This window comes from Anolis sagrei, chromosome 4 (genome assembly GCF_037176765.1).
Source record: "Anolis sagrei isolate rAnoSag1 chromosome 4, rAnoSag1.mat, whole genome shotgun sequence".
Taxonomy (NCBI): domain Eukaryota; kingdom Metazoa; phylum Chordata; class Lepidosauria; order Squamata; family Dactyloidae; genus Anolis; species Anolis sagrei.
In genome coordinates, this window is record NC_090024.1 from 188,639,411 (window position 1) to 188,656,378 (window position 16,968).

A 16,968-nucleotide genomic window follows, 5' to 3' on the forward strand; every position below is an offset into this window, starting at 1 on the left:
GTTTCTGTAAGTCAGTCTGATGTCAAGAGGCATAAAGGCATGCTAGTCCATTTTGTGTTCCTGGTCAATTAGCAGTCTTCACAACACTTTTTTAGTCCACCTCCTATGCAGAAATGCAGCAGCTGAAGCCTTTCGAACCATGCAAATTTAATGGGAAAATAGGTTGACCCCTTGGTTATGTGCCAAGCTGGATCAAAATGATAATTTTTGAGTCCTCAGCAGTACCAATCAACGTTGTTCCAGAAACAGGCCAAATAGGGAATGCTGTCTTCAGCCCCAAAGTAAAAAATCTTATACTTTCCAAAAATACTCAGCTTTAACATAAGACTTCAGAAAAGATGGTAGCAGAAGGCCAAGCTGACAGTACATCAGATAGAAAACAGCTTGAATGCAAACTGGTAACTACAGTAATAAACATTATATTATGAAAATAAACATTAACTCCAGAAAGCTGGGACTGGCATGAAGAACAGGGGCACAGCTGTGTTATGGAAGAGTAAACACACACAGAAACAGGAATAAAATCATACCAAAAAAAAAAAAGAGGCGGCAACTTGTACAATATTCTAATATATTGGTACTTTCTTCCAGCTTTCTAGAACCCACTGGCCTGTTCAGATCTTTTGTGAAGTGGAGATGTTTCAGTGGCTAACACTTTCAGATAGAATTGACACAGCTCTGAATGCAGGGGCATTACTAACAAGAAATACCTATGCAATTAAGTTCCAGTCATGTTTTAAGCCATTGAGATATTACTCTGGCCATACTAAAACTATTCCAACTTATTTAGCTGCTATAAAGCTGATAAGACATCTGAAACAAGGGTAAGGAAGCTTTTTGTCTTCCAGATGTTTTAGACTTCAACTTGCATCAGGCCTACCTTAAATGACCAGGCATTGTAGCAGTTGGAGGCCAAACAATTGGAGGCAGAGCTTCAAATAGTAGCCTTTTTTAAACCACAACTGCCACAACTCTCCAGCCAGCAGTACCACTACTGATGGAGAAGGATTTCTGATCATTGTAGCCCCAAAGAGTAACTTTTCCAAACTTTCTGGAGGGCCAAGCCCAACCAACAAAGTACCATCTTCCAGGAAGATCTTCGTTTCCTTCTGCAGCCAAACTGTTGTTTTCAGTGCAGGAAGGAAAGCAATGCATTCAGAAGCCAAAATAGAAATGTTTCACCCTTTAGATGGCATTCACAATTGCCGTGAGCACATAAGCCTTCCCCATGGAAAGGGCATAGAGTATGATCAAAAGGAACAAATTGTTAAATACCCATATCCATGTCTCAGGAAGCCCTAAATGACTCCCATCTCACATGTTCTCACTTTACATGTTTCTGCAGGAAATACTGATATGACACAGTTGTTACTGTAGCAAATAAGAGTGACCCCTACACTATGCAGCTGCTATCACATATGGTAAGATCAGAGGGGAAGTTGTTTTTTTAAAAAAGAAATGCTACTTCTATGAACTTTACTGGTGAATAATGAGTAGATGCACAGAACTCAGCATCTCCATTTAACATCCAAAGATTCCATGGCAGCAAAAACTGGACAGCAACTGAAAATGACATGCAAAAACAACCAGGATTTAAGCATATTTATCTTGAAGAATACTAGACATTACTCATGAATTGTGGCTTATCATGCTCGTGTCAGTGAACAATGAACCCCCACTGGATTTTAGTCTTAACTTGGGGAGGGGGAGTGTCCAAGGTGTTGAACCCTATCCCAAAAATATATTCAGCACCTAGGATAACTATTTTAAGAGAGAATGCCTTATTTTCAGCCACCCTTGCCAAAATGGTAGGTTCCCATGTGGCTTAGTATTTTAGAAAAAGTCAAATCTCTTGATGGATGATGCATTTTGAACCAAAGACAACCGCACAAAGCAGGAACTTGTGGATTACATGTATGATCCATTATGGCAAATTCAGTATCCTCGTCATTTCCATTTTCCACTACGAGTTGTAGAATGGAAGGAAAATACAGCTTGAGGCCATTTATGCAGGTGAGGAACAGGATTCCCAGGAACACCCACTTTTGTGAGAAGAGGGCTGCTATTTTAGGCTGCAAATCTGCCTTGACAGATAATCCAATGTGACAACAAGACAAAAAATTGCTTTTCCTTTTATTCCTGTCTCTTTGTTAGACAAATCACATTATCACTGCGGTACAGATGGGGCTGCTCCTCAGCATTTTCAAGCTTCAGAAGGGAGGGCAGCTAAGTTATTAAAGGAATAGTGCCCTGCATTAAGTCTCTAATGGGTTACACCTCTGCATCACTCTTGTGTAGTAATTCACATTTCCAGGAGACACAAGACATCCCTCTCATGTGTGTGTGTGTGTGTGTGTGTAGACAGACATGTTTAATTATCCAAAACAAAGCTTGTGTGCAGATTGTGCTAGCAGCTGCATGCAAACATACCTATATACATGCCAATACACACCTCAAGTAGCCCTAGTTTAGAAATAAAGTTAATACTTGAGTAGTTTTTCTGGGATTCTCCAAATATCATATAGGTTTTCATTTTCATGTTCAGGCTCTCCCTCTCCACATGAAGAAAGCAAAAATGGAATGAGGTAAATCTAGGCTGCTAGTCCTACCCACATGTTCGGGGGGGGGGTCGGGGGCTGCATTCAATACCCAGATAGAACTAATGTGTGTAAACATAAAGCATACAATTACTTGTAGCCTCCACCAGAACACAGAAGTGTACAATTACACCACATATTCAAACTGCTGTGTATCATAGATTTATAAATCTATAGATCCATACAGAACACAAGCATTGTGCCCAGTCATGAAGATGTGATACAAGGAGCAGAAAAATAAAAACAAACTTTCACATCCCTGACTATAGAAAACCCAAACCAAATATGTGCAAACATGACACTTTCTGTCCAACAAGTGCATCGTTACTCATTGCAATTCATTTCTTCTTAAATTCATCCATAAAAAATGAACTTTCCCTAATTGCAAAGATCCCCAGGAGCAGAGATTCCCAAATGGTCTCCATCGCACCCATGAAAAGCATATTCCTTCTGCAAAGCCATGGTAGCACAGAAGCTAAGAATTAACACCGTTCCTATTTATAGCACCTTGATTAGAAGCTCATCACCTCAAAGTTTCCATTCCCCTTATCCATTTATAAGGCCATAACACAGTTTGAGTAGGACTAAATAGCTTGGTGTCCCACAGATCACCACAAAATGTAATGTGCCATTCTGATACAGTTAAATTAGTAGCAGACAGCTGTCTGTGCACCATGGGGTTCTCACTGCCTCTTTGGTCCCTGCTTCTCGCTTATGCAACAGAGAGCCAAGAAAATAAGCCAGCTTGGATATGGCATCAAGTTCTCATCCTAGTCATTCCCTCATTTTAAACCATTTTTCGTGAAGAGAAAGGTTGGAAAGAACTGAGCTTATAGCCAATTGTATCAAAGCAATTCCAGAAAGAGTGGCTGGGGAGAAACCGAGTAATTACAAATTCCTGGTTTCCCTTCAACTCATCAGAGAACATGCTGTGATTATGACAACTGCAAGCATTTCCATGCCCAGCTCTCCCTTAATAGTATAGCTGAGTTTGCCTCACAGTAGCTAGCACTGCCCATTTCCCTCCTGCCTGCCTGTGGGCCTTGGGAGATGGAGGTTAAGAAGAGCAAAGCATCTCTCTGTCCTTCTACACAGTCAGTGGTACAGTGCCACTCTCCATGGTGGCCTCTAAAGAGTGAGACTGGAAGTGCGCATAGCTCTCTGCCAACATTGCCGCTCCGCAACGTGGTAATCCCTTCTAAGCATCTTTGAGCAACAGTCAGCAAAAAGCTTTCTCATTCTTGACAAATCCTTGCCAAATTTTGCTGAGTACAGCATTTTAGGTCATCCAAACTCCTCAGACAAGTTAAAGCATCTGACTTTGGGGATAATTCCACTAAGTTGGGTCAGCAGAGCAATGGTGCCGATTTTCTATTCTGTTAAATCCTGGGTGTATTTATAAATGCGAGCTCTTGCTGAAATGTATCATGGTGATGAGAAAAAAGGATCTCAACTTTTCTGTTTTTCAATTTTCCTTGACCTGGCATTCTCTAGTTATATTACTCACTCCCTGCCAGCATGATCAGAGTGAGCTCTTGTATGCACTACATTATAGCACTTTGATACCATTTTGTCAATACTTATCAGAGGGAAAGGGTATATATTGGTTTGAACACATATAATGTTTGGATAGTTACTTCTAAATGTTAAAATAAACAGAAGCAAACAATTTGCTGGAAGTCCATTTTTAAACTAATTTATGTACATTGGTAGTTTTAGAGTTGTAGATAGAAACGTCTGTTTGTTGGGCATTCAGTGTCTTTCAGAATCATCATGCTAGAGTATGGCTCCACTTTAAATCCAGTTTCTGGCTCCTGCATAATTTTGGGATTTGTGGTTTAGTGAGACCAAGACCTCTCTGGCTGAGCAGTTTGAAGGCCCCTCTCTAAACTACAAGCTCCAGAAATCTGCAGGAAGCAGAAAGCAGATTTAAAGTGGATCCATGCTCTAGTGTGATGGGGTCCTAAGTATGTCTATGTTTATGTATTTACAAGTATAGTTGCTTTCATTTGTGTTTGTTTTTATTGTTAAAATAAGGAGAAACTGAGAGAGTGAACTGGCCTAAATACACTAAAGATGCCGGATCCTAATCCTCGATGCTCAGCAGGGTCAGCTTTGGTTAGTATTTGAATAGGGGACCACAAATGAATATCATGTTCTGTAGACTATATTTTGGAAGAAAGAATTAGCAAATTCCCTCTGAGTATGCATTACCCTATGAAATGGATTGTGTGGCCATAATTCAACAGGTAATCTAAAGACACACATACTAACATCAGAGGATGTGACACCTATATCCTACTGCAACTGAAATGTAAACTTTTTAAAATAAAATAAAAACACCCTTTCTCCCCTCTTCAGTCACCCAGGTGACTGCATTGAAGTTTGATCCTCTAGAGTTTTCACTCCAATTTACAATATTGACCAAATTCATCCTTTACAAAATTGATTGCTTAAATTGTCCTGGCAGTCACTAACTTGTGTTTTCAACAGAGTGTTTCAAATGTTTCATAGATAAATTACATAAGGAGGATGTCTGAAAACCTGGCATTATTCTCATCCTTGATGAAAAGGCATGATTCAATACCTCATAACATCCCACAGGGGGAAATTAGATTTTTAAATTTAAAAATGCATGTTTTTGTGGGGAAAATTGTGCAGAAAAAACACATTAGTTCTGTACCCACAAAAAAAGGTATTTTGCTAATAATATTGCCTTCTATAGTTAAATGATATTTTATGCATAAAAACAATGCCTTTTGCTCAAATAAATGTTTTGCAAAAAAAACACCCTGAAATATGTGAAAAATAATTGAAAAAATTGTAAAAACTATTATAGTCACTTATAGAGAGGAGAATCCTAATTTCTTCATGCTTCTATACAAGAATTGAATAAGTGAAGAATTACATTCCAATGTTTTCAGGGTGTTGAGCTGTTATTTATCAGGGTTTTGGCCATTTAAGCCACTGGACTGTAACACCTGTAATCATACTTCAATCAGTTAAGTTTGATATATTTGAAATGTTTTAATATGTGTTAATCATTTGAAAGACTATTTTAATTTATATGTATGTGTTTTTTTACAGTTTTATAATATTGTGCTCTACTGATATTATTATCTGAATCTGGCACTGAATTATTGCCATAGTTTATATGCCACCCTGAGTCCCCCTTCGGGGTGAGATGGGTGGGGCATAAGTACAGTAAATAAAATCAATAAAATATTACACAATTATATTTTAATATTAAATTGTAAATAATATATAATGTATATTATTAATATATATTAATAATAAATAAATATTAAATAATTAATATAAATATTAAATATATTATTATTTAATAATAATACAACAAGATAATACTATTTTGTTGGAATGTGGTAATGATCTATTTTTTCCAGCTTTCATCATTAATTCCTGCTTTCCGTGTTACTTTGTGTCAGTTTAAGGAGTCATTGTGTACCCCTACCATATTGTTGAGATAGTTTCACCATTCTGCTCTTGAATATCTTATGCCTCCTCCATCTATACCCTACCAGGTCCGCCTTTCTCTAAATTAGCCCATCACCTTATATACAAAAGGCAATTCCTGGTGGGCAGAAATAACAACATGAAACATCAAACAATAAGGTGCTAGCTTTTTTGTTGCACTTACTGATTGGGTGTAAGATACAGGTATATATGGCATTTCCATCAGCAAAACAGATTCATGGTTTAAGTATAAAGAACAGAGATGAGATGCTTTAAGAATGCTGCATGACAGGCTGGGTACTGAAATATATTTTCTGTCTTTTAATCATTCTGCTTAACTTGTTCAGCTTTTCAGCCAGCATTGCTTCTAAACCCTGCCCTGGAGAAAGTCATCAAAGAGAAAGAGGAAGGTTGTGGATACTTTTTCTCCTCCTTAGAATGCTCTGCCTGGTTGACATTCTTTTTGAGTGAATACCATGAGATTCCTCCTTGCCATCTTATGATCTGTCTTGCTGGGTTTTCTTAGAAAAGCGCACACATACACACACATCTTTTCCTTAAACATTCAATGGTAAGCGCTGGTTGGATGCCAGCCTGCTGGCGAACAAATGATTTATACTCCAGACAATGAATCAATACGATATATGGCCAAAGACATCTTTAATCTTTCAGAAGGATTAGGCTGCAAGGGAACGTCAGTGGCATTGCGCAGCCTTTCAATTCAGTTTTCAATTTGGAGAGCTAAAGAAATGACTTCTCCTCCTCTCCTCTCCCTTCCCTCCCCATGTCTCCTCTTTTCTCTGCCTTTCTTTTCCTAAAATTACAGACATCCCATTTCATAGAGTAGGTGAATTTTTCTGATATTTGTCAGCTGTTTATTTTCCACTGCCCACAAGGACAGAGTGTTCATAGGCCATATATTGCATCTGTCAGTGTGTAAACTCTTCTCACTCTGAGAATACCAGGTGAGAAGGAAAGATTTGGCTCATTCCAGGGAGTAGTCCCAATGGAGCATGCCTACTGTAACGGGTGGAATTGGAGTGGAAGAGAAAGAGAGAATGCTCCCTTTTTCTGATAGTATAACTCCCCTTGAAAGTGAGGTCAGAAGATGGGAATAAAATAATTACTTAAATTCATGAAATTATTAACTTCATAACTTCATAAAAATGAGTTCCTGCAGTAAGGATGTAATTCTTCATTACTTTTCACCTTGAAAGAGCTAACAATTTTGTCATTGTCACTGTGAGAAGGTCTTTGAAAAGCATGTAATTTTTGAAACTGATTCACAGATCAGGTCTTATTCTGCACAAAATCCAAACAGGGTTGAGCAAACAGCATTTTCACTGCAGGAAACCGCTTTTTCTGCACAGAAAATATTGTCTTGGTTCAATAATACTATTTTCTGTTTAGAAAATACTGCTTATTTCATAGAAAATGCTGTTTCCTGTACAAATTGACATGTACAAATTTTACACAGATTCCCAATTATAGGATTTTCTGTGTAGTGAGCCAGAATGCATGCTTGTCTCCATTCTGTAAGATGGGAAACTTAGGAGCAATCATGTCTTGCAATTCCTATTCTCCAGATCAGCCAAGACAAATGATAACCTTCACCTGCTAAGGCAAAAGCAAACTCTATCCAGCTCTATAAGCCTCCAAGGGTGGACCATCTTAATCAGCCTCCCCTCCCTTTAGAGACTCTGGGTTCCAGTGAGTTTTTAAAAACCCAGGTAATGTTGTGTTAAAAATCTAAAGGGTTTTCCCATTCAGATCATCACCATCCCACCCCGTATGGAAAACTAGATCCAGAGTGAATCCTACAGCATTGGTATTACCAGATACTACTTGATACAGACCCATGGTTGTCATGAGGAAATGACATCCTGAACTGCTCCTGACAGAGAGGACTTTCCATGGATGTTGATTTCGCCTATCTAGGGGGACTTCAACCCCGAGCCCAATGGAACCAGCTCAGGAAGGGACATATCACTACAAACATTCAAAACATTTCTGATTTAAAAAATCACTATCCTTGATTCACTGAAAGATCTTTGTAAGAACCATTTATTGCTGTACTTTAAGTGGATAAATGTTCTGTGGCTGAAATAAAAATATAATTCTTATTTACCTTTAACATCACTCCTCCTTATTAACAAATAAGGCATTTGAAGGATAACCAGGCAGCCATTTCATTTAGTCATCCTTCAGATGCCTGTCTATGAAAGATTAATAAGGAGAGATGTTAAGGGCATGTGGCTGAATGGCATGGGCAGAAATTGGAGGACATGAGGTTGAAGGGCACAGGCAGGGATAAAAATAAGAGACGATAAACAATGGCAACACTTAACTGAAGAGGCTAGAAGATTAGATGTCCTGTTTTAGAACAGATTTTCCCATTCTGACAGTTTCCAGATATTTTGGATACATAGCAATTGTATTATGGGATTTGTAGCCCATCTGTGAAAAGTGCCACATTAGGGAAGACAAACTGATAAAAAGAGCAATTTTGAAGAAGCTAATGGCATGTTATATACCTGGAAATCCACAGTATAACACCCATGGTTTGTCTCAAAACTTAACAATTTAAATAATGAACTAAGCATTGTAAATCTATGAATTGATTTCACTGTTGCATTAATAAAGAAGTAATCTCCCGTTTTAAACATTTTTGAATAATTTTCCAAACTTTGAGCTGGTTTCAGTATGGGACACGTGTGAAAGAAGAGAGAGGATAGCACAGCATGTCTTTACAAAAGCAAGATTCCACCTGAACATTAGGAAGAGCTTCCTGGCTGTAAGTGGACAGTGGAACTCTCTGACTTGGAGTGTTGTGGAGGCTTCTTCTTTGAAGTCTTTTAAACAGAGGCGGGATGGCCATCTATCAGGGGTACTTTGAATGTGGAATAGATGACCTATGTGGTCTCTTCAACTCTATGATTCCATGACAAATGTAAAGGCAGGTGAAGATCTGTCAGTATTTTCCTGCTTTGGCTGTAAACAACACATCTTGGCATGAGAAGTACACACAGATGCACTGCCTCACCAATCTTTAAAATGCACACCTTCTCTAGAGAAGAAAAAGACACACTATGCTGGAAAGAAAGCTGAGGATTGGAAACTAGCTCTGGTGTACTGATCCCAAAAGAGAAACTAGCCTACAATAGCTCTCAGCATGAATCCAGACTACAGAAAGTTATGGGTATAGATTACTATAGTTGATATGATATGATATGAATCATTAGACTTTGTAGGTTCATTTCCACTATAATATGGTATTCAGAAATAACTGCCATACAAACGAATCCTGAACAGAAGATGACGAGAGACTGAGGAAAAGCAATGTATTAATTCAGATTGCATACAATTCTCTTCTGGTTGCCAGACCATGACTCAGATATCATGTCTATATCGTGAAATATTCTGAGGCAGTGAAGGAGGATGCAGCCACTGCATCTCTTGTCCCATCGGTCGCCTATCTCAACCTTCTTTTGCCAGTATTCGGTCATATGCAGGACTCCCTTTTACCCTAGGAATGACAAATGAGGAATGTATGTCAAGGAAATATTGGAGGTGTGGCATGGGAGAATTTAGGAGATACCCAATACGCTGCAGATATATTTTAATGGACAAAAATCCTGTACCTTTAACAGTAGGGTGAGTGGAAACAATACTTGATGCCCAACACACCCCCTACCCCCCACCCCCACCCCCCATAAAGATGCTGTGATTAAATCAAATTCCAGGAAAAAATATTCCACCTAAACATTAGGAAGAGCTGTTTGGTAATGGAATATGCTGCCTCAAGAGTGTGGTGAAGTCTCCTTCTCTTGACGTTTTTAAGCAGAGCCTGGATGGCCATCTGCCTGGGGTGCTTTGATTGTGTTTTCTTGCATAGCAGGGGGTTGAACTGGATGGCACTTATGATCTCCTTCAACTCTGATTGTATGATTCTATAAAATCATGTGTTGATTTCTATTTCACAGTGGCTGTTCAAGACAGAGAAGTTCTGTCCATTAACACAATCCTGTGTCCACGCAAAGGGTATAATTTATGTTTTCAGGCTCCCCCGGTAGACATTGTTTGAAATGCCCAGAAACAACTTTTATTCATTCCACAATCCAATCATAGGGATTGTGCAGTAAGTGCTGAAGTGCCATCTACTGGTGCTCCGACAATTCACAGGCACTCACTAATGTATTTTTTTACCATGATAACATCTACTCCCATTGGCTAAAATTAGCCTATCATGGCAGATGCATATAAACATTTCTATCATTTGGCATTCATTATATGGATCTGTAAGATCCTTAAGAGCTTAGAGAAAAGAAGATAATAAACAATGTTAAGATTTCCCTTGGCAGGTGGTCATCTATTCATGCTAAGAAAGGAGCTTTTATTCTTCTTGTGACTGAGTGAAGGATTAAGTAAAAAATGAATCTATAGTTCTTTTGCAACAATTCCAGATGGAAATGGTTTCCTCTCATATCTCTCCAAGCTCTTGCATATCTTCTAAGAGGGTATGCTGATAGAAGAAATATCAGAGGCCCATGTTTAAGAACAGTGAGCACTCATATCAGAAAGCAACTAATTTGAACCTCTCCAGACATTACAAAAATGGAAAGGTTTGGCCTGCATCACCAATCAATGGTTCCAATAATATCAATTTTTTAAAAGTTTGTTTTTGTCTTTCTCTATGTGTGTGCCACCTGACTGGCCAGGAATTGCTTTATCTCCTAGCATTTATAGCCTTTAACACATCAAGTTTCATGTGGTGGAAATCAACCTATCCCACAGCTTTCACGTGAGGCCTGATTTATATTGGAAGAGCCCCTGGTCTGTTTGTTTTTCCTTGGAAGAAACTATTTTCCACTATTTTCCTCCAGCAAGCACTTCTTGTAAAATCCATGTCCTCTCATGGAATATGCCTGGGCCCTGATCCTAGTGCCTTTCCCTGTCTTATCTGAAATGCCCTGCAAATTGGCACTCCTCTGCAAACAGTCACAGTAATGAATTCAACCTAGGCTCTGCAATTAAAAGAGCTTAGGCGAGATTTATAGCAGGATTATATCTGCAGGGCATTGCCAATGTCTAACATTTGGGCACTATGTGGTCCTTCGAAATAAGCAATTACAATGAGCTTGATGTACTGTATAAATATAATCATAGAGGCTTTTGTTCACGGTTGGAAACATACCTCTATTGGCTAATCTAACCGATGTGGAGAGAGGGGCCAACCACAAAAACACTGATCTGAAAGCTCTCTAACCAAGGAAAGCTTCCAGAAACCCAATCCTTGTCTTTATAGATGAACAAAAGCAATTTAGCGCTTCTCTCATAAATCTGTATAACAGGTTGAGTTGCCACCACTTGTATTGGCCTTGCTGCCATTCTTTTCACAATAGGATGACATACTAAATCTAGTAGGTAAAGCTCTCTATTTTGTGGAAGTTAGTGGTGGTTTACCACCATCATTTGTGCTTTTCAGGCTGCTCTGAAAGGCATAACTAACACAGACAGAAAAAAAGAGGACAATCACACAGCTTTAACACTGACTGAAACATTTGTTCTATTTAAGACCTCATTCAAACTGACATGATTGCAGATGCTTCACTTGCACAGATTATGTGGTACACATTAGGATCCCCAGGGGATTGGCTGTGAACAGAGCAGTGCAACTGGTCAAAGAGATGGTGTGCCATGGCTTGTAATGAACTATTACTGGAAACATTTCATAAATGGACTATCTTGAAAAGGCACAGTTTAGCAGAGTGTCACTACACTTTCCATTTCCACCTTGATTATAACTTACATAGTGGTAGCTTTCTACAGAACTATGGCATGGACCACACAAAGATCAATGAAGAAGGAGAAAACAGAAAAGACAAATGGCCTGTTTTAATGTTAGGTAGCTGAGAAACATGCCTTCTTAGTTTTGCAGACACTTCTGCCTTTCCAGATAATGTTATTCCAAATTCTTTTCACCAACACTAAATATGCTGTTTTCTCACAGAATGCAGAAAAGCCTGAACATTTGCCATTCCCCACTCCATTATATTCTTACTACAGAGAACAGAACTCTTTTTAAGTAACTACAGTTTCCCAAAGTACTAGAAAGTAAATATTGGTGTTTCATGACAGATAAAATCCTGTCAAGCTGTGGCTGAAAATGTAGAAGATACCTAGATGGTCCACCATGTGCTGAACAACATGACATTGTCCTCACAATAACATTGTACCTGCACTTCCAGAAAATCCAGATTATCCCAAACTAAGAAACACCAGCCAAAATCAATAATTTCCTTGTCACCTTCAGATATCATCTTTTTCTAGCCAGTGGGAACCCTTTACTGACTCAGCTCTTACCTTCAACACAATACATAGATACTGCATGTGTCACAGTAAAACTCTATAATTGCACTTGGTGGCTTCCAAGCCTGACATATGAGTGAAAAGATAAATCTATCACCATATGTCAAAATATCCATTATCCATTGCCCATAATTCTTTGCACTATGGCCATATCTCATTCTCTAGGGGGGAAATGTTATCATTTACTCATTATTCCAAGCAGTTCCAGACATTACCCCTGTTCCATACATCATATCTTTGTCAGCATGGTGGCTCACTTACCGTTCTCCCTGGATTTCTGAATGAATGCCTCTACCCCACTTTCACCATAGCTTCCTTCAGAGGCTAAAGTTGAAACATAATTCCACTTAAATGCTTTCACAATATCCACCATAGCCTGGGCCTGGTAGGTGTCTGAGGGAACAACACGGGAAAAGAAGTCATATCTGCTGTTGTCACTCAAATCAGGGGCAGTGGAAGCATAGCTTATCTGAGGAATCTGTAAAAGCAAACAGAGAGAGAGAGAGAGAGAGAGAGCATTGTATTAAAATGGAGAAGCATTCTAAGACATTTAAAAAACATTTCTAAACATTTACATCACAATGGACTCCCCCATGAGACAGTCAATAAACTGAAGTTGTTCTCTTAGAAAATAGATGGAAGTAAAGGCTCAAAGATTAATAATTGGATTGGGCACAAACAGTAGAACTATATTCCACTTGATTGTTATGGTGAACAGTTTGATGAAAATGTTGGCACTGTGTGGTCACTCGAAAACTGCATGGTGAGCATAATTAGAAAAAGAACGCATAATAAAAGAATATGCATCTGTGGTAGCTATAATTAATCAAAGACATCATAATTTGATAGTGCATTTTTTTGTTTCCCAAGTTGCAATACACAGTTTCAAGTTGAATTCCAAAAAGAGGGCTTACTGAAAGTAAAAAAAATAAAGCCAAACTATAACTAAACAGGAAATTTAGATAGATATCTCAACATTTTATAGACTTGACTTGGTTATCATCCAAGTTAAAGAAACAAAAAAAAAATGTTAAAAGTGGAAGCTTCCTGGGAGTAAGGAGGTCCCTGTCACAACATATTGGGGAATTGTGTTAGATCCAATTTACATATGTATTTTGGTTGTTATCCAGTATCCACTAGGTGAGCAGTTGTAAGTCAACATTCCAAAGGGGGGGGGGGGGCACCCTAAAAGCAAAATGGAGGCAGTCATAATTCATAAGGACATCATAGCAAATACTTCAATATTTAAAGTACATATGGATAGTACTGAAACTGCTAATCATTCATCAGTTTAAAACTGATTGTTGTTTTGAACAGAAAACATCATTTTCTGTATAGGAAATTATCTATTTGAAATGTTAGCTATTGCATTTGTAAGTTTCCAAGAATAGCAAATGAAGTTCTTTTTTTGTCCAGAAAACAGTTGGTCTAGGGACTCTGGAGATGCTGAGAAACACAAAAACATCCAAGGAAGAGGTAGCATTCAGCATCAGGGATTCATTTTGCCCACCTCTGAGCCTACTGAGCAAACTATGGAATTTGTTCTCACAAATGTAGAAATGACCAGCAGTTTAATATCTTGGAATAGGATGATGCTCTAAACCCTATTTTTCATCCCAACTAGAATGGATCTTCTGATTTAGAGGCAATTTGATAAGTCAACATGAATGTAGATGCCATTGATTCAACTGGTCTTATCTAATGAGACAAACAATTGAATTGACACCCATGTTTATTCATGAAGAATACAATTTGAAGGTGAACAACAACAACAACAACAACAACAACAACAATAACAACAATAACAATTGCTTTAGTCCTAAGAACCAAAGCAGCCATCGCCATGCTATTCCTGGACCAACAATTATCTGGCACAACAATAAAACTTTAAACCAGTGGTTCTCAACCTGTGGGTCCCCAGGTGTTTTGGCCTACAACTTCAAGAAACCTTGGCCAGTTTACCAGCTGTTAGGCTTTCTGGGAGTTGAAGGCCAAAACATCTGGGGACCCATAGATTGAGAACCACTGCTTTAAAAAAGGTGAGAGATTCAAATAAATACACTATTTCAGTTATTACTTTTATGCAAGTTAAATCAATTTCTTCATTTTTGATGTTATATATTTATCAAAATATTTCTCCAGCCAAACATGCCATGGTACCCTTCAGGTTTCATATACATGACTCCTTTCATCTAGTTTGGTGTGACCACAGCATACTGGCCCTGATTCACATTCTTACACCAGAGAGAATATCTACACTATTTCTTTCTGTTGACGTACGCTATGGGGAGTAGGTCCCATGATAGGAATAATCATCAGAGAGATATAATTCTAAAGGGAATGCATTTGTGTATGTGTTAAAACACCATTGTTCAGCCTTTAGTTCAAATCAGCTGTGAGAATTTAAGAGCATATAAAAAGTGAAAGAATTTGTACCAGGACTAGGCAAGTAAATGTACTAGCCCTCTCTTGCAAGCAGAAATCTGAGAAATAGTACCTGGCAGTTCTTCCAGCCTAGTATACCTGTGAGACCTTTCATACTTGTACCGTAAGCGAGCTGGGACTAGGAAACTCCCTGGTGCTAACCTGCACTCAAGCTCCAGTGAGCTGTTACATACAACTGAATGAATACATTGCTAACAGTAGTACGATTTTCCCTGTACTCCTACTTCCCCATGTTTCACTTAAGGTGGTCAGAGGACATTGAAATGGGAGAAACAGGAAATGTGCTCACATTGACATAACAGACCAACAGCCTAAAGCAGACCTAGGACCTTATCTAATGCAGTCATCCCATTTCTCCATGTTACCAAAACAGAGTCCCACTGAGCCCTTCACTTGACACAGTGCAACCACGTGAATAGGAAACCATGTGGGATAGGAGGCCATCCCAGAAAGATGGTAGGGAGCAAAGGAGAATGGTTCCCTCCTCTTTCTCCCCTTTTCTCCTGCTTTCCCCCTGCCCGTCTGATGAGGTCCTCTAGAGCACATTCGATAGCACTGTGACCAGAGCCCTGATTAATATCAATGCATTGTGCCTTTGATACTTGGTAGATCGAAAAATTGGGTGCAAGTAACAAAGAGTGGACAGAGAGAGACAGACAGACAGAGAGAGAGAGATTGAGTAAGTGAGATTGAAGAACAAGATCTGAGATAGTTCATAGTTGCTTGTGATTCAACCCAAGGTTCTCTTTGTTCAGTTCTATAAAATGATACAGTGGTGACTTGGCAGTCCCAATGCTAGAACAAGTTGAGTGTACCTTATTTGAAATGCTTGTTATTATTATGAACAAGATAGGTTCTGTAGGTTTGTTCTTAAGTTGAATTTGTTTGTAAGTTGGAACATGTACATTTTTTTCAGTGTAACTCCAGTGATAGACAGACAGACAGACAGACAGACAGACTTCGGATAGCATAGGGAAAGGCAATTTCTAGGGGCAGATTTCTCTAACTTCTGGTTTTCTCATCCCCATTCTTAACTATGAGTCATCTGTAAGTCGAACGTTGTAACTCGGGACTGCCTGTATCTGTATTTCTTTGCGATGGGACCTAGGTTGATATGAAATTCATTTATGTTTCATATAAACCTTATCGATTTTTTTTTGGTCGTGTCAGGAGTGACTCCTGGTGTGAGAGAATTGGCCATCTGCAAGGACGTTGCCCAGGGGACGCCTGGATGATTTGATGTTTTTATCATCCTTGTGGGAGGCTTCTCTCATGTCCCCACATGGGGAGCTGGAGCTGATAGAGGGAGCTCATCTGCCTCTCCCTGGATTCAAACCTGTGACCTGTCGGTCTTCAGTCCTGCTGGCACAGGGGTTTAACCCGCTGCGCCACCGGGGGCTCCAACCTTATAGATATAGCCTGAAGATAATTTTATACACACAATGTTTTAATAGGTTTATGCATGAAACAATGTTTTTGTACAACCAGAAGGTCAAAGTGTCACTCTCTCCTCCATCCATGTGAACACTTTCTGATACTGAAGTATTTTAGATTTCGGTTAAGATTTTGAGTCCATTGAATCCACTCAGTGAGTTAATCTGAACTCAAAAATGAGCTATCTGAGGTGCTGAACCCAGTCAGGTGAAAACTTCAATACCTTCCCAGATACCTTTAAAATTCATACTAAAATCCAAAGCTGAGTCACTGCCTCATTGTTGTCAGAGCTATCAACTGCCACTGAAGGCTATAATTCCCCTAGCAGAGCAGAGCTGAAACTAGAAGAATAGCTTATTCTTTCTCTTTTCCCCAAAGAACTCGTACAATGTGATCACAGCCAAGGAGCTTGGGAGGCACTTGAAATCATCATGCAATTGCTGTTCTGTTTTCTCCCACAAAACTTGGCATCACAACAAAGGATGATAGAAGAAAGAAAAGGCTGGAGTCTCCCCCAAAAAGAAAAAAGATGATAAGCAAAAGCCTCAGCCTCTCATCTGTTAAGAATACATGTAGGAAGAAGAGAGAGGTTCCAGATGGATCCTGGGCTCAGGAGCAGCCACAGAAGGCAGATCTAAAAGCCTCCTAA

The 16,968-nt window shown here is 39.0% G+C and overlaps 1 protein-coding gene across 1 annotated transcript in view; it reads right to left on the reverse strand.

Annotated features, from left to right (window-relative positions):
• Positions 1 to 16,968, reverse strand: part of GRM4 (glutamate metabotropic receptor 4) — a 395,801-nt gene that overhangs the window by 196,192 nt on the left and 182,641 nt on the right. The window contains exon 3 of the mRNA XM_060773126.2: positions 12,702 to 12,918. Within this exon, the coding sequence (XP_060629109.1) occupies positions 12,702 to 12,918 (217 nt within the window). The remainder of the gene's footprint in view (positions 1 to 12,701; positions 12,919 to 16,968) is intronic.